Source organism: Entelurus aequoreus, linkage group LG08, assembly GCF_033978785.1.
Source record: "Entelurus aequoreus isolate RoL-2023_Sb linkage group LG08, RoL_Eaeq_v1.1, whole genome shotgun sequence".
NCBI classification, from domain to species: Eukaryota; Metazoa; Chordata; class Actinopteri; order Syngnathiformes; family Syngnathidae; genus Entelurus; species Entelurus aequoreus.
Window position 1 is genome coordinate 7,713,707 of NC_084738.1, and position 24,199 is coordinate 7,737,905.

General features: G+C 40.4%; 1 protein-coding gene across 1 annotated transcript in view; it reads right to left on the reverse strand.

Annotated features, from left to right (window-relative positions):
• The window catches only part of LOC133654956 (anthrax toxin receptor 1-like), a 77,614-nt gene that overhangs the window by 39,922 nt on the left and 13,493 nt on the right, over positions 1–24,199 (reverse strand). Inside the window, exons 2-4 of the mRNA XM_062054831.1 lie at positions 9,092–9,163; positions 742–813; positions 344–425 (exon numbers count right to left, since the gene is read on the reverse strand). Coding sequence (XP_061910815.1) covers positions 344–425; positions 742–813; positions 9,092–9,163 — 226 coding nt within the window. The remainder of the gene's footprint in view (positions 1–343; positions 426–741; positions 814–9,091; positions 9,164–24,199) is intronic.

A 24,199-nucleotide genomic window follows, 5' to 3' on the forward strand; every position in this document is an offset into this window, starting at 1 on the left:
AAAGTGCCAAAAACAACCACGTTGTGCAATCATGTGCTGTTTTATATGCAATGCAGAGTTGTGTTTGAATTGCATAAATAGTGTGTGTAAACAAGCTTCTCTGATACTCCTTACAGTGTTTTTGTTGTTGTCATTCTAAAAACTAGTGTGGGTGAGTAACCAACAATTGTGGTCAGGAGTTTACACACTCATCATGGGCATGGATGCCATATTCATCTTGGGATTTTAGTGTACATACAGCATAAATCAGGATAAAAAAAAGATGAAAATTCCAAATTAAAATGACTGTGCATCAATAACCTACATATTGTCTTGTACATAAATAAAAACGGCAGTAGCCTACCCTATATAGTCCAAGATGCATGAACGTGTCTCCACCTGGAATCTCCCTTTTAAGCGCATTCAGCCCCTTTTTGATGTCCACCCTGCAAAGATGATTGCAATGATAATTTCACGCATACGCATGCAAAGCCTGTATCCAATTAAGTTGTTTTTTTTATCAAGTCTATAAAAAGCCAAACTGCTTCATGCAGTAACAGTAACGTAGTCACATGGGTTCATTTTCAGCTGGGTGTCAGTTTGAGCGGGGAACATCTGCTTTCACTCTGGTGCCATGCTTTGAATTCAGTTTGCTGACGATTGCTTCCTCTCGCGTGAGAGCAAACGGCGCTGCAGTGTCATCCATTTCTGTAGTCATTTGTGCCTAATGAGATTATTAGTCAAAGGACTTCTATCGCTTACCTGTTCTCAGTAAGCTTGAGGATGGTAGATGCTCTGGATGAGAAAGTAATGAATGACATTCTAAGCATGGGACTGGAAAAGGAGAAAAAAGAACAAACAATTATCACATTAATGACACATTATTAAAAGACGACATTCACTTGTATTTCTATACACATATTTTGATCATTGTAACAGTAATTTACAACTGTTTATTATTATTATTATTATCATTAATATGGCTTATCATACTCAATAATGAAACAGCTTGCATTTTAATTTTCAAACCGCAATGGCGGGTGTGTAGTTCTAATGTGCCTGTGTGATCCTTTGTGTGTATATTTTCTCTGACTACGCTGGCTTCATCAGACTTCCTAAAAACATGCTCGTTAAAAGTCAATTGGAGTCTCTAAATCAGGGGTGTCAAACTCATTTTAGATCACGGGCCACATGGAGAAAAATCTACTCCCAAGTGGGCCGGACTGGTAAAATCACGGCACGATAACTTAAAAATAAAGACAACGTCAGATGTTCTTTGTTTAAAAATAGAACAAGCACATTCTGAAATTGTACAAATCATAATGTTGTTGGTTTCTTTTACACGTACATGTTGCGGTTAATCAATTATTTGTCGTTATTCATATTTTCTAAATAAATTATGTAATAATGTTCATCAGTCAACTCATTGGTGTTAATTTTCAATCAACCAAGATAAAAAAATTATATCAAAATCAAATTACAGGATGTTATTTATGTAGTTTGATCATTTTCCTCGACTGATGTACTAACATCATGTGGTTTATTTTGTACATATGAAGCATCATCTACAAAGATATAAAGAATTGCTATTGTGACATCCAGTGGACACATTTAGAACAGCTGTTTCTTTCATTCAAACATTTCAGGTTAATTTTTATACTTATCAAACTGATCCCGCGGGCCGAATAAAACCTGTTCGTGAACCTGATCCGGCCCTCGGGCCGTACGTTTGACACCCTGCTCTAAATTGCCTATCAAAACCACTATTAGGACCAGAAACGAAGCACAGCTGCAGTGTGGTTGGTTGCACAGCTACACATACAGTGGCTGCTATTTCAATCGGTGAAAAAAATGGCATAGAACAGTACCATCATTTCCGCTACTTTTTCCCCAAGCTTTGAACCCTGCGCTTTTAAAAAGCTGTGGCTAATTAATGGATATCTAGGTCAAAAGCTTCAAATGCCGGCAATAAATTTAGGCCCATCATACCTCCCGCCCGAATGCAGCTGAGATAAGCTCCAGCACCCCCCGCCACCCCGAAAGGGACAAGCGGTAGAAAATGGATGGATATCAAACCAATGAAATTTCCCAATGCGTCACATTCGCAGTGAGAAATTGTTCACATTAAATCAAACACACTCACACAATTGTCCCGCCATTTAGCGCGAGATGGACTCATCCCCGTCATGAAAAAGACACGACAAAATACGCACAACGCTGCCCCAAAGCAGAGGACGATCGACACAGCCATTGAAAAAGGAAACAGACGCCGCACGGATCGGAAATCCACCGCCACTAACTAGTCCCGAAAGGTCGGAGCACCATGTGCTGAACAAGACAAGTTCAAGAAGGACTTCTCCTGTAGATGACTGTATGCCGTGTTACACGCACCGTCTTTTGTTACATTTGTGAATGAACGCAATCGCCTGTGTAAATATATCATGTTTAAATGTTTATACCTGTAGCTTTTAGACTTCTGTGGCAAACATATGTACAAATGAAATTTATCCAAAATTTAGGTAGGTGCAGGTTATATTTTTAGGTGCGATCTATGGCCCGGAGATTAAGGTATGTCTCATTTAAGAATGCAACATTTAGGTGAAATGTTCTCTAATGGCTGGTTATGATAACGTTTTGGCCGGCGATGTCAAAACAAAAAAATGGAGGCAAACTAGAACCAGGCCCTCACTAGTAAACAGACTTTCACCAAATTGTATTTCTTAAAAACAAATGATATTTGCTTTCCATATGTTAAGTTAAAGTCCCAACGATTGTCACACACACACACACACACACTAGGTGTGGTGAAATTTGTCCTCTGCATTTGACCCATCCCCTTGTTCACCCCCTGGGAGATGAGGGGAGCAGTGAGCAGCAGCGTTGACCGCGCTCGGGAATCATTTGGTGATTTAACCCCCAATTCCAACCCTTGATGCTGAGTGCCAAGCAGGGAGGTAATGGGTCCAATTTTTATAGTCTTTGGTATGACTCGGCTGGCGTTTGAGCTCACGATCTACCGATATCAAGGTGGACACTCTATCCACAAGGCCACTGAGCTGAGCTTAGTATGTCGAATGATAGGACTGGGGACTTATTCTGTTCAATAATGACTCTGTTGTTTTTCCTAATAGCTAACTGTATACTAACTATAAGCCACTAATATAGGGGCAAACATATGAGATGGGAGAATATGTACAGTATGAGCCATGGGTTTTCGTAAAAAGCAATATAATTCAATGTAATACACACATTTGCACGTTACTTACCGTATTTTTCGGACTATAAGTCGCAGTTTTTTTCATAGTTTGGCCGGGGGTGCGACTTATACTCAGGAGCGACTTATGTGTGAAATGATTAACACATTACCATAAAATATCAAATAATATTATTTAGCTCATTCACGTAAGAGACTAGACGTATAAGATTTCATGGGATTTAGCGATTAGGAGTGACAGATTGTTTGGTAAACATATAGCATGTTCTATATGTTATAGTTATTTGAATGACTCTTACCATAATATGTTACATTAACATACCAGGCACGTTCTCAGTTGGTTATTTATGCGTCATATAACGTACACTTATTCAGCATGTTGTTCACTATTCTTTATTTATTTTAAATTGCCTTTCAAATGTCTATTCTTGGTGTTGGGTTTTATCAAATAAATTTCCCCCAAAAATGCGACTTATACTCCAGTGCGACTTATATATGTTTTTTTCCTTCTTTATTATGCATTTTCGGCCGGTGCGACTTATACTCCGGAGCGACTTATACTCCGAAAAATACGGTATATTAGATTTTTTGTGGTTTACGTCTAACGTTCCTTCTAAGGTGCGCAAAGCAAATCTATGCTGCACACACCTGCTCAGTGGCCTTGTGGTTAGAGTGTCCGCCCTGAGACTGGAAGGTTGTGAGTTCAAACCCCGGCCGAGTCATACCAAAGACTATACAAATGGGACCCATTGCCTCCCTGCTTGGCACTCAGCATCAAGGGTTGGAATTGGGGGTTAAATCACCAAAATGATTCCCGGGCGCTGCCACCGCTGCTGCTCACTGCTCCCCTCACCTCCCAGGGGGTGAACGTGGGGATGGGTCAAATGCAGAGGATAATTTCACCACACCTGTGTGCGTGTGACTATCGTTGGAACTTTATATCAAATCAAATCTGAACTATAAACAAAATAAACAGATAATTTGTTCTGTATGATTTTGCAACACAACTGTGAGTAACAGGTGGTGGCAAGCGGCCACAACAGAGAAAACAATGTTCGTCAACACTGTTAAATTATTACATCTGCAGAGACGCTTTCAAGAGGGCAGGAATTCCATCCATCACTTTATTGAGCAAAATGTTTGTCGGCCGTAACTACAACAAAAACATAGTGAAAACAAAGTTAAAAAAAACTTCTATCTAGCAAAACTGGTCATTGTCTGCCGTACAATCCAGGCTTAAACCAACTGTGGCCTATTGGTTAGAGTGTCTGCCCTGAGATCGGTAGGTTGTGAGTTCAAACCCCAGCCCAGTCATACCAAAGACTATAAAAATGGGACCCATTACCTCCCTTTTGGCACTCAGTATCAAGGGTTGGAATTGGGGGTTAAATCACCAAAATGATTCCGCTGCTGCCCACTGCTCCCCTCACCTCCCAAGGGGTGAACAAGGGGATGGGTCAAATGCAGAGGACAAATTTCACCACACCTCGTGTGTGTGTGTGTGTGTGACAATCATTGGTACTTTAATATTATTACACTATGACTCCCCAAACAGATGTGCTTATTATACTGTCTTTTGTTAAGAATGTTAATTTGTCATATGAATAGTAATCATGGAATGCTGTTACCAGGTTACAGAAATGCTAATAAAAAGATATATTAAGCGGAACTAAATGTGATCTCTGAAAGGAGTACACATTACTTCCAAAACTGGACCCCCACCTAGATATAAAACACTATAGCACACAGCTCATGAAAAACAAGATTATAATTGTTATATTCATATAAGTGGGCCAAATCACTTATATTAGAAAAAAAATGTAATGAAAATGACTGCCGTCATTTGATTATTAAAATAAAACATTTAACTTGTTATTAAGTTGTTACCTTCTGTTTGGCATTTTGACATTTTTTTATTTCAGGGTCAAAAAAGGAAAGGAACTGATTCAGGCATTTTGTGTATAACATGATTGCTTTCCTTTCATACAAAGACAGACCATTGAGGGCCACAGTCATAAATGATTATTGATACATCATCGTGCTAAGTGTTTTAACATATGCTGGGATGTAGTAGTCCAAGGGACACATTTAGTTTTATTGCACTGCTATTTAAGTTTCTCTTTGGAGATCTTTGTTGTGGGGCTCCAGGAAGTCCAGTGCGGATGAAAGACATGACTTGAGGTTTTAGTTATAAAAAATAATACTTTTTCTACTTTATACTTTGCCTTTCAACTGTTGGAATCTCACAGGAAATATTCCTTTCAGCTTGAAAAATATGGAGCCAAAACACTTCCAGTAAGATTTGGTATTGGGAAAAAGATTGACATTGTAGAAAAAGTTCTATTGGCACGGAAACAAGTTTTGGCAACAAATAAATACAAACGTTGATAAAATACAACAATATTTTTAGTAGATATTTTTTTGTATCATGACATGTTTTCGATGCCAATATTCATATTTATGTACACTTTTATTGCTTTTGTGTGTTTCAGAGGTTTTCATATTCAACTTTTTTTTCCACATTCCCTTCTCTTTTTTACGGTTTCGTTTCTTTTTTTTACCATTTCAAATTAATGGCGGTGTTTTCCGTGCAGGGCTGTTTTACCCAAACTGAGTTTTATTCATCTTGGGCTCGCAGGTAAAACACTGTAGAACAGGGCTATTCAACTACATAATGAAGAGGGCCACAGTTTTAAGAGCCCGAGGTGTGGATGTTTCGTCAGAAAGTATCTCCGCAGGATATATTACTTCGAGACTGCGTTCACTTAATTGCAAAGTAAACACATCAGCTTTCACACTGCACTGTCAATAAATCCATTATTCCACCCTCGCTACTCGTTTCCAGCGTGTGCAGTTAGTTAACAATATGTTGAGGATCGATGTTACTTCTTTTGAATTATTTTCCTTCCTTAATTTTATTTCTTTGCACTTCTTCCTTCATTTAGGTTTGTTAGACTGAAAATATAAACATAACATTAACATTACAAATGTGTATTACTCATTGTGTATTTTACATAAATAAAAATAGAAGGTTAAGTGTTAATATGGATATTCACACAATAAACACATAGAAATTACACAACATTCACATGGCGTGGCGAAGTTGGTAGAGTGGCCGTGCCAGCAATCGGACGGTTGCTGGTACTGGGGTTCAATCCCCACCTTCTACCATCCTAGTCACGTCCGTTGTGTCCTTGGGCAAGACACTTCACCCTTGCTCCTGATGGCTGCTGGTTAGCGCCTTGCATGGCAGCTCCCGCCATCAGTGTGTGAATGTGTGTGTGAATGGGTGAATGTGGAAATACTGTCAAAGCGCTTTGAGTACCTTGAAGGTAGAAAAGCGCTATACAAGTATAACCCATTTATCATTTATACTATACATTGTGTGTGACTTATCACAATTAGCGTTGTCGCCCTCTAATGGTCAAATTTAGCACTACATTTGTTAGAGGGTTGATTGTTACTTTCAGGCAAAAAAAACACGACCACGAAAACAAAAGACATCACGGAGTCAGCAATTTCAAAACAAAACAAAATAAATATCTTTATGCACAAATTACATCTACTTACAAATGTTTGACCGAGTTTGGTGATGAGGTTTACACGCTGAGATTTCTACCATTGTTGCTGATTGTCTGCATCAATGTGTCCGTCGCTTAAAAGGTCCGCCAGAAAACAATGACTGGAGCACTTGCTCGGGGCAAAACATTCATATTTTGTTGTCCAGTCGTTGTTAAAAGTCCGATTTTTGCCATTAATTTAGATTCTTTCCCAGGGCTGAATGAGTAGACTTCTTCTACTCACCCTACTGCTGCGTCACTGTGACATATATGTTTCGCTGTTTCCCCTTGTGGGTGGCGGGTTTACTGCATACATGATCACCCCTCTCTGAGCTGCCACCTTACCGTGGTAGAGGAGTTTGCGTGTCCCAATGATCCTAGGAGCTATGTTGTCCGGGGGCTTTATGCCCCCTGGTAGGGTCTCCCAAGACAGACTGGTCCTAGGTGAGGGATCAGACAAAGAGCAGCTCGAAGACTCACTTTGACGTACAGCAAGGGCTCTGGAACCAGTTCTCTTGAGAGGGGCTGGACTCTCTTCCACTCTGGCGTTGCCAGCAGTGAGAGGCGACGGGCTGGGGTGGCAATTCTTGTTGCCCCCCGGCTCAGAGCCTGCATGTTGGAGTTCAACCCGGTGGACGAGAGGGTAGCTTCCCTCCGCCTTCGGGTGGGGGGACGGGTCCTGACTGTGGTTTGCGCTTACGTGCCAAACGGCAGCTCAGAGTACCCACTCTATTTGGATTTACTCGAGGGAGTACTTGAGAGTGCTCCCCCGAGTGATTCCCTCGTTCTACTGGGGGACATCAACGCTCATGTTGGCAACGACAGTGAAACCTGGAGAGGCGTGATTGGGAAGAATGGCTGCCCGGATCTGAACCCGAGTGGTGTTTTGTTATTGGACTTTTGTGCCCGTCAAAGATTGTCCATAACGAACACCATGTTCAAAAATAAGGGTGTCCATATGTGCACTTGGCACCAGGACACCCTAGGCCGCAGTTCCATGATCGACTTTGTAGTTGTGTCATCGGATTTGCGGCCTCATGTTTTGGACACTCGGGTGAAGAGAGGAGCGGAGCTTTCTACCGATCACCACCTGGTCGTGAGTTGACTGCGATGGTGGGGGAGGATGCCGGACAGACCTGGCAGGCCCAAACGCATTGTGAGGGTTTGCTGGGAACGTCTGGCAGAGTCTCCTGTCAGAGAGAGTTTCAATTCCCACCTCCGGAAGAACTTTGAACATGTCACGAGGGAGGTGCTGGACATTAAATCCGAGTGGACCATGTGCCGCACCTCTATTGTCGAGGCGGCTGATGGCTGTGGCCGCAAGGTAGTTGGTGCCTGTCATGGCGGTAATCCTAGAACCCCTTGGGTGGACACCGGCGGTGAGGGATGCCGTCAAGCTGAAGAAGGAGTCTTATCTGGTTCTTTTGGCACATAGGACTATTGAGGTAGCGGACAGGTCTTTCTCGGAGCACATGAGTGACGTAGCTCGCCCTAAGCTGACGAAAAGGTCACATACGGGTCGCATTCAGGTCGCCGCACACTGAAGTCACATTTGAAAAGGCCAAATTCCAATCGGATTCAGACTACCTTCTGATGTGGCCTGAATCTTATGCCAAAAGATCTGATTTGAAGCACTTTGGCAAAAAATCAGATCTGTGTGCAGTAAACAGGTGTGTAGTGCAATGTAAACAACCTCTTAGTGCTGAAATCTACTGCATATATGAAACCAATTTTGTAAGTAACAAAGTTGACCAGAGTGCTTTACCAATTAGGTAAGTCGTCAAAAAGTAATAAAACAAACTATATTACTATATATTACTAAAAATAATATCACTATATTATGTCTTAAAAATTACAAGATTTCTCTCTCTGAGCAGGAAATAAATCTGCCGACAGCAACACACATAGGCCTACTCAAGATAAATGTAAAACACAACTTTTGCTTCACAATTTCATATTTAGAATTTTTTTTTCAACTTGATTTTGACGCCCTCTGTCCTCATTTTCCACGGCGTTTTACCTGCAAGCCCAAGTCTAGTAAAACTACTTCTGGGTAAACTTGTTATAAGCCCCGCCCACAGGCACCCGCCCCCCCATGCTAAAACACTGCCATTATTTTGAAACCGAGAAAAAAAGAAACAAAACCGTAAAAGGTGAATCCGTAAAAAAAAAAAGTTGAAAATAAAAACCTGTAAAACACACAAAAACAATAAAAGTGTGTTTGTATTTATTTGTAGCTAAAACTTGTTTTGGTGACAATACAACCTTTTCTACAATGTGAATTTGTTTTAACCAAATCTCACTGGCAGTTTCTTGTCAGCAAAGAAAACGTGCTTACCTTTTGAACTTCTCTGCTAAATTTTCCACAAAGTAGTAGATTTCATCCCAGTGATTCTTCACACTGCCGGACCTGAGACACGAAAACAAAAAAACTTAATTACACATTCAGTCTTTTGTTAGGTCACACCAACTTTACTGGAACAGGCATTTGAAACAAAATGCAACCATTCTTTAAGCATAAAACTCAACCGATAACTACGCAATAAAAATAGCACAATGCTGGTAAAAAGTTCCTTGTTTGTATTATTCGCATGGTTGGAATTAGCTTGTAGCTTTTACTGAATGTCCTGTAGCTGACATTGCTAAGGGGTTAGCGTTCTTTCAAGAGCTATTGTTGGGGTAATTAGATTGAAAAACTGAATTTGTAAAAATGTAATGTTTCATTATTAGAAATATAATTATTATGAACATTTGTCAACGTATTATAGTTGGACAGCTTTCTGTAGAGCTAGCTAAAATGCTATAATCTTACTAATCATATTTATTTACCGCAGTGTTTCTTAACCAAAGGGCCGGGGCCGCCTGAAAAATATCTGTTTCTCAGTTGTGGTTTGTATGGGTTAGAGCGGTACTCAGTTGTGATACACTTTTCCACCACTTGTGGCAGTAAAGACAATATCAGACAATATAGCTAAAGTCATAGAGAAGTTTCTTTAGCGCGAAAATTATGACTAAAATGGTGAAGCTGTATTTTCATTTGCAATTTAATTTTATTCACAGTTTAGTTAAGAAAAAATGTCATTATTAATTAAGTTTATTTAATTTAGCACAACATCATTGTATATTAATGTATTTTACGTCAGTTATTTATGAGCATGCAACATGTTTGGTTAGTATCCCCAATTCCAACCCTTGATGCTGAGTGCCAAGCAGGGAGGTAATGGGTCCCATTTTATAGTCTTTGGTATGACTCGGCCGGGGTTTGAACTCACAACCTACCAATCTCAGGGCGGACACTCTAACCACTAGGCCACTGAGTAAGTCAAAGTTGGTTAGATATAATCTTTAAGTACGAATAAAATCAAGAGTAAGATTACTAACTCAGTTTTAACATTTGAGTGGGCCCCAGACACCTCTGTGGTTGAAAAGTTGGCCCCCAAGGTCAAAAAGGTTAAGAGCCACTGAATTAGAGTATGTTGCCATGAATGGTACTTTGTTATGAACATTAATTGAGACTATCATGAACACTCAGAAGAAAAAAGAAAAAGATAATGCAAAATGATTAGTCAGCGCAATTCATTAGTGGCGAGCGTGTGTGATTTGGAACCATGCTCATGCCGTGAATGGGTGCCAGGAGGCTGATATTATAAGAGCCTGTCTCCCAGGAGAAGGCCATAAAACTGGTCTATAAATGAAGAAAGAAGCAACATATGGAGCAAGCCAAGTATTTGTGTTGGTGTGTGTTGTTTGCTAATTGGTCATAGGACCAACAGTCTAAGCAATACAGAAGGCGTCTTCCGGCACAAATGTGAAGAGTCAGCAGTTAAAAGCAAGATGACACATGGGAAATGAGCTAATGGACTGCGGTTGAAACTGAAGGCCCATTCAAAAGATGACGCCTACTCGGTATACAGTTCAAGGGAGACAGAATGTTATTTTAGGTGCCGAAAGACTGATGTAACAATATTACACAGGAACTTGCTAACGAGTGTTTTGCTGTTTCTATTTATGAAGTGGCAGAAGGTCAACAACACTGTTTTCCCACAGTGCTCAAATTAATTTTTTGTCATCTATCTACCTCTATCTCATTGGTGCATCTATCATGGATGTTCCCTAACTTTAAGTATGTATGAAAGGTCCTGTTACAAGTCTATTGCTTTGATGTTAGTGTAGGTTAGGTGGAACACATTTTCATGATTTATCAGCAACAATTTGAAATCTGCTAGGACCCCTATTGGACTTTAAGGAACAACAACGACCTAAAGTTGGTCTGCACCAACTTATTAGTGATGTAAATTACTTAAATAATTGTAGAGAATGACAGTGGTTTTGCAGCAGCTTCCAGGTCATGGCAGGCTTGAGGTTTGGTGGTTCATAGCTTGTTCCCAAACATCCTAATCGTTTTCTTGTCTTCTGAGTGTAGGTCTTGCCCCAGACCTTAGCAAAGTGTCGGCACCATTGAGGATCTCCGAATAGTTGTTCAGAAATGACAGAAAAATGATTTCCCTGGGCCTATGAATCTACAATTATTTTAACTTTGGACTTGGTTTTTGGACTTTCCCAGAGTATAGGTTGTATCAACTCACGTGGCTTTTGAACAGAAGTAAACAAAGTGGTGGGCCACCAAACCAATATGGCTACTGTGCAGCAAACAGAGTTCGACGTTCTGAGTACGCAAGGGGCCTAGATCTTACCACTAAAAGCAGATACAAGAAAAAAATCTAACTATTCAATGGAATCTATTCCTATGCGTTATTTAAAAAAAAATAACTTGTTGAGTGATATCAAGGATTATCCTTTGGTCACATTTCCAGACATGTCGAACTCTCCGGTGCTCCAGACATCATTCTACATAAAAAAACAGATGGAAACTTGGAAAAGCATGGAGGTCTACAACTTCTTTGTGTGTGGCTGGGTCAATGAAATTAGTAGCAAGACTCTCCCGGATAAATATGCAATCATTTTTGCTCGGCTGAGTTCCCATTTTAATGATTTAACTTCATGTCTACATCTGTGTTTGTTGTCTTGGTGTTGTTGCACGCGCCGATACGAGTATGTGTGTTTTTCCCCGTCTTTATAAAAATATAGCTATAGATGTCAACATTTTGTATGTCCAGAAATCTTCCTATACCATTGCTGCCTTTGGTCAAAACGTTTCGCTCACATTTGTTTTATTTTATTTAGACTGACCCATTTGGTGCTTTGCGAAACACTAGTGGCAAAAATGTGTTTTAAGAACTCCGAAACAAGATAAAATCCTAATAATATCAAATGGGCAATATTAAACGTTAAAAGTCTATCAAACATCCATCCATCCATCCATCCATCCATCCATCCATCCATCCATCCATTTTCTACCGCTTATCCCTTTCGGGGTTGCAGGGGGTGCTGGAGCCTATCTCAGCTACAATCGGGCGGAAGGCGGGGTACACCCTGGACAAGTCGCCACCTCATCGCAAACAAACCTTTAATAAAGTGATCACTGCAAACTCATGCATTATTCGACTCTGCTCCCTTGGACTGGAGCGTGTGACACATTTCTCGTCTTCTTTTGTAAAAATATTGCACTTTTTTGCCCTTCTTGATTACCTCTCCAGGATCCCTGATGACATTTTTTTTAGCCTTTTCGCAATTTGAACGGTTCCAGCAGCCTAAAGCAACACAAGCATAGGGCATTTTTCTTCGAGAGAGGCAAAATCCTGCTTAGAACAATATGACAGCAGACTCTCGCTGGCCCACCATTTCAAACCTTGCATAGTTAAAGAGCCGGACGTTTCGTCTGGTGAACACAACCTATTGGTCCATCCAGTGAGTGCTGTCAAACAAAACTTTTAATGCTTCTAAAGGGACACTGTCAGGGCTTAATAGGTCTTGGCCCTGTCAAGTTAGAATCATTCTGGAACATTTAGCACCGCTCACTATAATATTTAGGTGACTAAATAATTTTGTTGCTGCAAAAACTGCAGAACATCCTTTTAAAACCTTTAAAGAAGTTTGGAGGAGGACTTTTAGTGTTAGTATCTTCACTAATGCTTGAACAATACACAAGCCTGCAGCTAGGGGGCAGCAGTGCTCAAACCAATCGACGGCTGCCTGTTCAACCCAGAAGAAGAAGTATAGAGGAACGTTGGTGTACGGAACTGATGGAGGAAGCGATATAGAGAACTTTCTCAGAGGAATGAAAAGAAAAACGGAGGAGGCGTCAGAGGGAAGGAAAATAAATGACGATAATCGGAAAAAAAGACTAGCAAATGCGACGAAGCATACAGTACATATGGCTTCACCATGACGGTATTTTAAAAATCAGGTGATTTAATGCAGAATGTTGGTGCCAGCAACTTATCATCAGGTTCTGGATCGTATTTTAATTCAGGGGGTGTGTGAAAAAATATCTGTCCCTTCGGGGGGACAGAAAATACAATGGAACCTTGATTTACGAACCTCTCATTGCACAAACTTTTTGATTTACAAACCACAGAACGAATAAAAATATGCTTTGGTGTGTTAGTGGTATGGTTTTTATGTGTTTTTAGCCATTTTTGCAGCATTTTTCTAGTTTTGCTAGCTGAACAGGAGTTCAAAGAAAGCAATGGAAAAGCGATGTGTAGTTTGAAACAGTCAAGAATTATCTACAGCGTTGTCAACGCTGCCTTCCTCTCCCTCTCTTCTGCTGCACGCCAAAACAATTAACCGACCAGTAAAGTAGATTTATTTTGTATTCCTAATCATTGTAAGGGCCCTCATGTAACAACAGTTGTGTGGCTTTCCTACTAAAAATGGACATGCGTTCAAATCCAGAACAAGTAAAAACTCTGATGTATTAAAGTGTTCGCACGCACAAATCCAAGCACATTTCTTTGTCACATCGCAATCTCCTTGGAATCGGTGGCAGACGTGTGCATGGCTCGGCACGCCCCCTTAAACATTTGCAAATCTTATTAAAAGTAGCCATGTGCTTGAGCTCGGCAGGGTCTGACCAATCACAAGTCAGCAGGAGGTGCTTTTATCTGGGGTTTCGAGCAAAGACAGAACGACTGCCGGCCTGACATTGCCGTGTCTACGAGAACCGAACGAAAAAAAAAGAAATGGACGAGTCAGGAAGAAGGTGAAGAAGAAGAAACTTGTGCTTGGGGAGATTAGTGCTGCACCTTGTTTGAAAAGATAGTCGCTACAACGATACATACAACTTCAGAATGGGTGGGTAACTCTGATTTCCCCTAATATAAATATCCTTGGTATAACTCTCAACAAGCCTGCTTACTTGAACCAGATGAGTTTCATACTTGCCAACCTTGACACCTCAGAATTAGTGAGGCTGGAACCCATTACTCATGTTTACATTTTTAATGGAGAAATCTGTTTTAATATATCCACTTTTTTGATTTACTAACCCTGTTCAAGAACCAGTTAAGTTCATAAAACGAGGCTCCACTGTAACTGAGAACCACAAGTCACATGACAGATACAAATAAGCCTAATTGAAATATGTTATCAATGAGTTTTACAATTACCCCTGCAGACCACACATGCGGAAAATATCTGGTCCCAAATACAAAGAGGGCTTCCACAATAACAAAGACTCCATAAACTCTGGCGTCTGCTTCTGCGCAGAAACAAATGGTGGCCAATGTTCTTTGTCAGCATTTTCTCCCTCTTGTTCTGATACATTTGCTCCCCCACATCAAGACTTTTCCTGTAATGCTGACTGAGCTGAGAAAGAGGACAAGACCTTAGAAGATAAACAATGTTTAACATGCTGCAGCACACGTAGAAGGATTAGGATTGTTCCATTACACCAAAAGATACCCCAAAAAAAGCAAATACAAAGTCTTGGGAATGTTTTGTCTTTTTTCTGCAGCAAAAAAGCCACATAAAAATGTCATGTGTGACTATTTATTTGACGCCAGGGTGTGGGTAAAGACTGGTGATTTCACAATGCCTCTTGTTTTGCTTGGATCACTTTGATTGTCTGAGGTGGCTGCCGTCGTGGGACCGAGGCCTAGCTTGCAGTTTCACTCACCTGTTCAAACACCACTGGGGAAAGGACGTGCGCATGACTATTATTTTATCTGGAGTGCACTCGTTTTCAAAAATTTAAATTTAGTGGTCTGGGGTATTCAAAGGTGGGAGTAGAATGTGCAAACTAAGTGATTGAGGCCAAGATCAACTCAAAGTTACATCATCGCCAACCATCAAACTGCAACTTTTTCCCCTCAGAATGAATAATAGGTTTCCTGGGGTGACCCGGGGAATTTCATGTGTGGTCGCCCACAGCTGACAAGTCACTCGAGAGCGAAAGGAACAAAAGCTTTTAGCACCTCTTTTACGAGATGATATCATGCGGAACTGTTACATTATCATGCTTTTTCATGATGCAATAATCATGCCTTTTTTGTTGTTGCTTAACTGCTTGTTTTCACATCTCTGCTTTGTTATTGAACATTATCTTTAATTGTCAACATAACTCCTCTTCTGCAGTTTTCTAACTTGCCCAAGTTTTTTGGCTACTTTTTTTTGAGTGGGTCTCAGGCCCAGGTCAGTAATGTGTGTGAGTGACAGGAAGAACAGCTCTGACTCCCATGCAGAGAAGTCGTTTGGCCTGTTGGTTTACCTACTGTCTGCATCTCTAGAGCCCAAACTGTAGATTTTTTCAAGGGAAAAAAAACACGGTCTTGTCAAAAGCATATTTTTTATCGCCCTGCATTTCGGAAACTTTCTACACTGAGGGGTTCCTGAATCGAGGTCCCACTGTAATTGGTTCAATTGTTTACCTCTAAAGTCAAAGACACAATTCGGAAGCATTTAAAAAAGCTTGTAATTCATGTATAGTCATGTACAATATTAAAAACTTTGACCTCCTGTACATATTGCTTGTACTATACTATATTGCCAAAAATATTTGGCCACCCAACAAAATGATCATAATCAGGTGTCCTAATCACTTGGCCCGGCCACAGGTGTATACAATCAAGCACCTAGGCATGGAGACTGTTTCTCCAAACATTTGTGAAAGAATGGGCCGCTCTCAGGAGCGTCATGATTTCCAGCATAGAACTGTCATAGGAGGCCACCTGTGCAACAAATCCAGTTGTGAAATTTCCTCGCTCCTGAATATTCCAAAGTCAACTGTCGGCTTTATTATAAGAAAATGGATAAACTGACAGAGAGGGGTCAGCGGATGCTGAAGCGCATAGTGCAAAGAGGTCGCAGACTTTCTGCACAGTCAGTTGCTACAGAGCTCCAAACTTCATGTGACCCTCCAATTAGCCCACGTACAGTATGCAGAGAGCTTCATGGAATGGGTTTCAATGGCCGAGCAGCTGCATCTAAGGCATACATCACCAAGTCCAATGCAAAGCGTGGGATGCAGTGGTGTAAAGCACGTCGCCACTGGACTTTAGAGCAGTGGAGACGCGTTCTCTGGAGTGATGAATCACGCTTTTCCATCTGGCAATCTGATGGACGAGTCTGGGTTTGGAGGTTTCCAGGAGAACGGTACATTTCGGACTGCATTTTGCTGAGTGTGAGCTTTGGTGGAGGAGGAATTATGGTGTGGGGTTGTTTTTCAGGAGTTGGTCTTCACCCGTTAGTTCCAGTGAAATGCTCCAGGATACAAAAACATTGTGGACAATTCCATGCTCCCAACCTTTTGGGAACAGTTTGGAGCGGGCCCCTTCCTCTTCAAACATGACTGTGCACCAGTGCACAAAGCAAGGTCCATAAAGACATGGATGACAGAGTCTGGTGTGGATGAACTTGACTGGCCTGCTCAGAGCCCTGACCTGAACCCGACAGAACACCTTTGGGATGAATTAGAACGGAGACTGAGAGCCAGGTCTTCTCGACCAACATCAGTGTGTGACCTCACCAATGCGCTTTTGAAAGAATGGTCGTAAATTCCTATAAACACACTCCGCAACCTTGTGGACAGCCTTCCCAGAAGAGTTGAAGCTGTAATTGCTGCAAAAGGTGGACCGACATCATATTGAACCCTTTGGGTTAGGAATGGGATGGCACTTCAAGTTCATATGTGAGTCAAGGCAGGTGGCCAAATACTTTCGGCAACATAGTGTATTTCTGAATCTTTTATGGCGTTGGTAGCCCGGAACAGATTTGTACTATTCGCCTTACTTCCTATTAAACTATTGATTCAAACTGTTGCCCAAATTAGTGGCTGAACAGTAGTGATGGGAAAATAACTCAGTGAATGTATGGGACACTCACAAGCTGTATTTTTTTAACGAATAGTTGCGCCTAAAGGAATATGAAATGCACAACTCTGGTCTATGAGCCAAATTGTACACAAGAAAAGAAGAACGTTTCTCTTAGCGCTGTGAGATCAAAATAATCCCACACTTCAGAATTTTTCCTATTTCTTAGTTCCACTTCAATCGATGATGGTGACGAAAACTGATCATCATGTCACTCCTCCGATTTTATTTAGTACAAACTGTCACTCGTCAGCTTAAAGAAGCGCTTTCTGATAAAAACAGTTTGGCGCCTTCGCGGTCAACCGTTACAGCAACTGTATTGGTCACATGTTTTTTTTTTAAATTAAAGACATCCTAACTGATCAGCACACAAACAGCTCAAACATGTCTGGTCAGTGCGTTAAAAAGGAAAATGTGTTAGGATCCGCTGCTCGGATCAGTTTGTTCTCATGCAACAGTATACGACTTCTTCGATTCCTGCTAGCTTTCATGCTTTATTATTTTTGCTTGCTAGCTCCCACGCTAGTCCCTTTGTTTTTGTCTTTTGTGCTATGTACACGTCTTTGTGTTTTCCCTGCTATGATTTATTTGCTTAAATAAATCATTTTCCTACCTGCACGCTGTGTCCGAAGCCGTCTGCATCCCTGGGAGAACACCTCGCACCACGATGCGACCAGGTCGTTACAAATGACTTCAATATCTAGCAAACATAAACTTGTCCGCAAAGGATGTGTCATTTAATTGTTCTTGTTTTGCATTTTACTAGTGCCTGTTATCACTGCCAGTCAATAAAAGTCATGTATTTTAATAAAAACTTTGTAAAATTTTAGTGGTTTCGATCATAATAAATTCAAAGCATATATTTTTAACATGGTTTGTTTGTGGAGCGGGTTGTGCAAAGTAAAAATTTCAGTGCCCGAAATTTAAGTACAGTATAGTTAACTTCCCATGAGCTCATATTGTGTGTTTTAGTGTGGGAACTCTCCTAGTCATGGAGTATTATTCTTATTCTACTGTGGACAAGGTAGATGTCATGTCAACGAGAACCCTCTGATGGGAATACAAATGTCGTACATCATTTTTCCCACACGTTAAAACGTTTTCTTTTAGTGTGAAGGACTTACAGGCAGAAGGGGAGTGAGGTAATGTGAAAAATCTGCAGGCTGTTTTGCCTGCCAGTTAAAGTGTGGCAATGATTTTGCTGAAAACTTCCATCTGAGAGCCAGGTTTGTGTGTCTGTGTGTGTGTGTGTGTGTGTGTGCGCGCGTGTGTGTGTGTGTGCGTGCGCGCGCGCGCGTGTGTATGTGTGTGTGTAACCCGCTTCTTTCAACACAGCTGCCAAACAAGTCAAAACAGTTCAGGGGTGCAAACAAGTAAGAGACATGCTGATATTGCCGATTGACTATACGCTGATTGCCAGCTAGACATTTAAAGAAATGTCCCAATCCTAACTTTATCCTGCTGAGTAGGGAAGAAACAAACACAGTCAGCCAAATGGTTGTGTTATGGAGACCTAAATGAGGCTGACATACAAAATTGGACACCAAAAAGATGAGATAGCAAGAAAATACACTAAGGCAGATGAATTTACCAACAGTTGATACTTTTATCTTAAGTTTGCAAACACATTGTCTTCCCTCCCTCATCACAGTAGCAATATAAACAAAGACTCAAATGTTCTGTTATCAATAATTAATAGTCTTAATGCTGTTTAGTAGGGATCTTATTTGGATTTCAGAACTGAAGGTGTGGGGGTGGGGGACCCAGAAAGCTAATCAATGAGCTTGTGGAACAAGATTCCACATGAGCGGCCGTTTTCCGCCTGGTACTAGTGTTTGACTTGTCTCCATTCAATAGTGTTTATTATTTTTGGATGTTAAAAAGTGTAGGGGACAAAAACTGTTTGTTGAGAAAGTGCAGGGGACATGTCCTCCTCCCCCCCCCCCCCCTCTCCAGATTACATCCATGCTTAGAACAACTCACGATTCAAGTCGATCCGATTCTTGGGGTGTTGATTCGATTGTAGATTCAAACCAATTCTTGCAACATAGTATTTGCTTTATAATTTATAATAAAACTTTTTCAAAAAGATTACAAAAACTCATCTTGGCTTTCAACGTACACACGCAGAGAGTAAAGGCCTAAAAATTTATTTTAAAAAATTGATTGTTAAACATTTTGAATCGAAACACATTTTCGGATGTGAATCGAATTGTTAGCACCTACGCTATTCAAGACAAACTTTTTAAATTGTGTGCTACACTTTAGTCCAGACCAACTGGTTAAAGACTGACCAACCATCAAAATATGCCTCTGGTGCTTCTAAAATGTTAGATCAGAATTTTTGGACGGATGTACTCTTCATGGTTTAACTCATGGGTGTCCAAACTTTTTCCACGAGCGCTACATATTGAAAAATGAAAGAATGTGAGTGGCCACTTTGATACATTTTTGTAGAGATGCTAAAACCAATTCAATGTACATCACTCTATGCTTAACTATTTGTACTCCCCCTTGTTTTCTTGAATTAATCTAAATGTAATTCTGACATCTTGTTTTGGTAATGATTGGTTAGTAATTAGTTTGTACTTTCCCTTCTTATACTGCTTACATCCAATCAACTCAATACGTCCTCCAAAGTCCTGGTCAATGTTTAGATAAAGAGTTATTTGATTTATTTGAATGATCACTTCTATTTTTTTTTTTCAATAATCTTTGTATGTTGTGACTAGGGATGTCTGATAATGGCTTTTTGCCGATATCCGATATTGTCCAACTCTTAATTACCGATACCGATATCAACCGATACCAATATCAACCGATACTGCTATATATACAGTCGTGGAATTAACACATTATTATGCCTAATTTGGACAACCAGGTATGGTGAAGATAAGGTCCTTTTTTAAAAAAAATTATAAAATAAAATAAGATAAATAAATTAAAAACATTTTCTTGAATAAAAAAGAAAGTAAAAAATTATATAAAAACAGTTACATAGAAACTAGTAATTAATGAAAATTAGTAAAATTAACTGTTAAAGGTTAGTACTATTAATGGACCAGCAGCACGCACAATCATGTGTGCTTACGGACTGTATCCCTTGCAGACTGTATTGTTATATATTGATATATAATGCAGGAACCAGAATATTAATAACAGACATAAACAACCCTTTTGTGTGAATGAGTTTAAATGGGGGAGGGAGGTTTTTTGGGTTGGTGTACTAATTGTAAGTGTATCTTGTGTTTTTTATGTTGATTTAATACAAAATAAAATAAAATAAATAACAACTGATACCGATAATAAAAAAAACGTTACCGATAATTTCCGATATTACATTTTAAGCATTTATCGGCCGATAATATCGGCAGGCCGATATCATCGGACATCTCTAGTTGTGACTAGTGTTTTTTTGAGTGGAATAATGCCATTTCTTGGGCGCAACTTGACATAAATGATATCACATTGTTTTTACTCTTTAAAATGGAAATCTAGCTCAACGGCGCCTCTGCTGGTGGCAGCAAAGTAGTGCACTCTATAATGCCTCAGTTGCTCAGGACATGACTAATCCAAAATTAATTCAGGGAAAATGATCTAATTACGGCCATCGTCACTTATTGTCGACTGCTTCTAAAATTCTGTATTTCCAGCGAGGCGTTTTAGAGCTCAATTGATGTCAAGCCTGTGACAATAAGATGTCGGAAAAGGCAGATGACAGCATGTGGGAAAAAGCTCGGTTGGTCGACAAGCTTCGAGGCGTGAGAATGAAGCCCAAAGCCGCAAAGTGTGCAAAATGGAAAAATAAAAATTAAAAAATCCCTACAGCGACCAAGACGGCTGTCTACCATTCCAGCTGGGCTTATCCAGACCACCCCGGCCATGTAGCCAATGATGGTGCCACAGTTTAAATAACTGGGCACAAAGAATTGTTTGTTTAAAACCACTAACCTTTTTTTACAGTACGGCCATTGCTGCAGTCTTTACTGCACAACTGCTGAGCTAATGCGGCACATCTACACTGAACTGAAAGGAAATGTTGGGAGCAAAATCATATCAAAAACCTCCTGTTTTCTCTTTCCGTGGCTTTAAAATATGCATGATCCTGAGTGGAAGTAATACAAACATTAGTTGTGAGATACTCCATTATAGCATGTGCAATAATACTAATGTTACTAGTGCATCTTCCTGTCTCAACTTGTTATATTCCTTTTCTTTAGCATTTATTTGATTTGGATAACTATTTTTTACAACACCAACCCCTATCTTATCCTAACTTATCTTATATTTCCACGTTTTACATTCCAACATGATCATTTTTGATAAATAAGTCAATGTGTTTACCTGTTAGCGTACCAACTTTAGCATTTCCTTCCAAGCAATGCTATGCTAAGCACAGTTGAAATTAATTTAATTAATCTTAAAACTATTGCTTTTACAAAACTGGAACAATACTTTTATTACCTCATATTATTTGATATTTGGTTTTATTATCCTCTGAGCAAAAGCAAAGTATTGCTAAATGCAGTAAACTTAAAGAGGTCTCATTGTATTATCTTCTTAGCATTTAGCGGCAGCGAAACAATGCTGAGTGTAGGTAAGTTATTTTGATTCACTACTTGTATTAACAAATACTATCATTTTCCATCCATCCATTTTCTACCGTTTGTCCCGTTCAGGGTTTAATTTATAATTTTAGCTTTTTAGCAGGCTTAAATGAGTATTCAACTCCAAGCGATGCTATGCTAGGTTAATGCTAGCCTCAACCAATTAATAGGCTTGTGTAACTACAAGATATTTGTTTACACTTTGGATATAACTCTTAATTACGCTAGTTGAGCATCTCAATTTCAGCAAAGCTTTCTCTGAAGAATATAATTTATAGTCTGATTAAGCAATTCTCTGATCCAGCGTTGGTCTGAAACAGCTCTGGCACGTTCCCTTCATGGTGTCATCCTTCTCAGTTCGCTATTAAATGCCTTTACAGAAGACTTTATGACCTTATGTGGAGCGTTTACTAGCGTGTACAGAGGCGTAGCACTAAATTCTGGGCCCCCATACACAATAGCCCTGAAGGGCCCCCTACTCCATCCTAAGCCTTGCCTTTAAAACCAAGTGACATCTCTGTTTCTAACTTTAATCGAGAATCCTTCAATGCACCACAGTTATGTACAATGAGATGCAAAAGTGAAACTTGAACATAACTTGTCTTTCTTTTACTTTTCTTCTATCACCTCATCCGTGTTCCAAAATATTGGTGCTGTGTGTGAATGGTCAAAGATTGATTGATTGATTGAGACTTTTATTAGTAGGTTGCACAGTGAAGTACATATTCCGTACAATTGACCACTAAATGGTAACACCCGAATAAGTTTTTCAACTTGTTTAAGTCGGGGTCCACTTAAATTGATTCATGATACAGATATATACTATCATATATACTATCATCATAATACAGTCATCACACAAGATAATCACATTGAATTATTTACATCATTTACAATCAGGAGTGTGGAGGGGGGGGTGGGGTGGGGGGGGGGGGGGATATGGACATCAAGTAGTGGACATAGAGAGAGAGAGAGAGAGAGAGAGAGAGAGAGAGATCAGAAGGCATAAGAAAAAGAATCTGCATTTGATTGTTTACATTTGATTATTAGCAATCCGGGGAGGGTGTTAGTTTAGGGTTGTAGCTGCCTGGAGGTGAACTTTTATTGCGGTTTTGAAGGAGGATAGAGATGCCCTTTCTTTTATACCTGTTGGGAGCGCATTCCACATTGATGTGGCATAGAAAGAGAATGAGTTAAGACCTTTGTTAGTTCGGAATCTGGGTTTAACGTGGTTAGTGGAGCACCCCCTGGTGTTGTGGTTATGGCGGTCATTTACGTTAAGGAAGTAGTTTGACATGTACTTCGGTATCAGGGAGGTGTAGCGGATTTTATAGACTAGGCTCAGTGCAAGTTGTTTAACTCTGTCCTCCACCTTGAGCCAGCCCACTTTAGAGAAGTGGGTAGGAGTGAGGTGGGATCTGGGGTGGAGGTCTAGAAGTAACCTGACTAGCTTGTTCTGAGATGTTTGGAGTTTAGATTTGAGGGTTTTGGAGGTGCTAGGGTACCAGGAGGTGCATGCGTAATCGAAAAAGGGTTGAACGAGAGTTCCCGCCAGAATCCTCAAGGTGCTTTTGTTGACCAGAGAGGAAATTCTGTAGAGAAATCTCGTTCGTTGGTTAACCTTTTTGATTACCTTGGTTGCCATTTTATCACAGGAAAGGTTAGCCTCTAGAATGGAACCTAGGTAGGTGACCTCATCTTTCCTGGTGATGACACTGTCACCTACTTTTATGGTGAAGTGATTGACTCTCTTAAGTTTGATGTGGGACCCAAACAGGATGGATTCTGTTTTACCCAAGTGGATGGATAGCTTGTTGTCAGCGAGCCAGGTGCATGTTCTACAGAGCTCAGCACTGAGGATTTTCTCCACCTGTGACGTGTCCTTGTCGGATACCAGCAGGGCAGAGTCATCCGCAAACAAAAACAATTCACAGTCACATGCCGATGACATGTCGTTTATGTATATTAGGAACAGTAAAGGTCCCAATATACTGCCTTGGGGGACTCCACAGCTCACTGAGAGGGGGGGGGACACGGTGCCGTTCACCTCTACCACCTGCTCCCTCCCCTCCAAGTAAGACTGCATCCAGCTCCAAGAGGTTTTGTTAAATCCGATTGCTCTGAGCTTATCCAACAGTATAGCGTGGTTAACGGTGTCAAAGGCCTTCTGAAGGTCCAGCATGACCATGCCGCAGTATTTGCCCGCGTCCACCTCATGTTTGATGTGGTCGGTCAGATAGAGAAGGCATGTGTCAGTGGAGTGGTTAGTTCTGAAGCCGGATTGGAATTTGTACATGAGTTTATTAGTGGCAAGGTAACTATCGACCTGTTCATAAACTATTTTCTCCATTACTTTCGAAATGGAGCTGAGAATAGAAACAGGTCGGTAGTTGCCAGGTTCCAATTTGCTTCCTTTTTTAAAGAGGGGAGTTACTCTTGCTATCTTAAAATCTTTTGGTACTTGGCCTTGTGTAATTGATAGGTTTATTATGTGCGTGATGATCGGGGCAATGATGGAGGCAGAGTCCCTGAGGAATCTGGAGGGAATATTATCAAGGCCGGTGGCCTTGTTAGGGTGGAGCGCGCTCAATTTTTTAAACACCTCATCAGCTGTGACCATTTCTAATT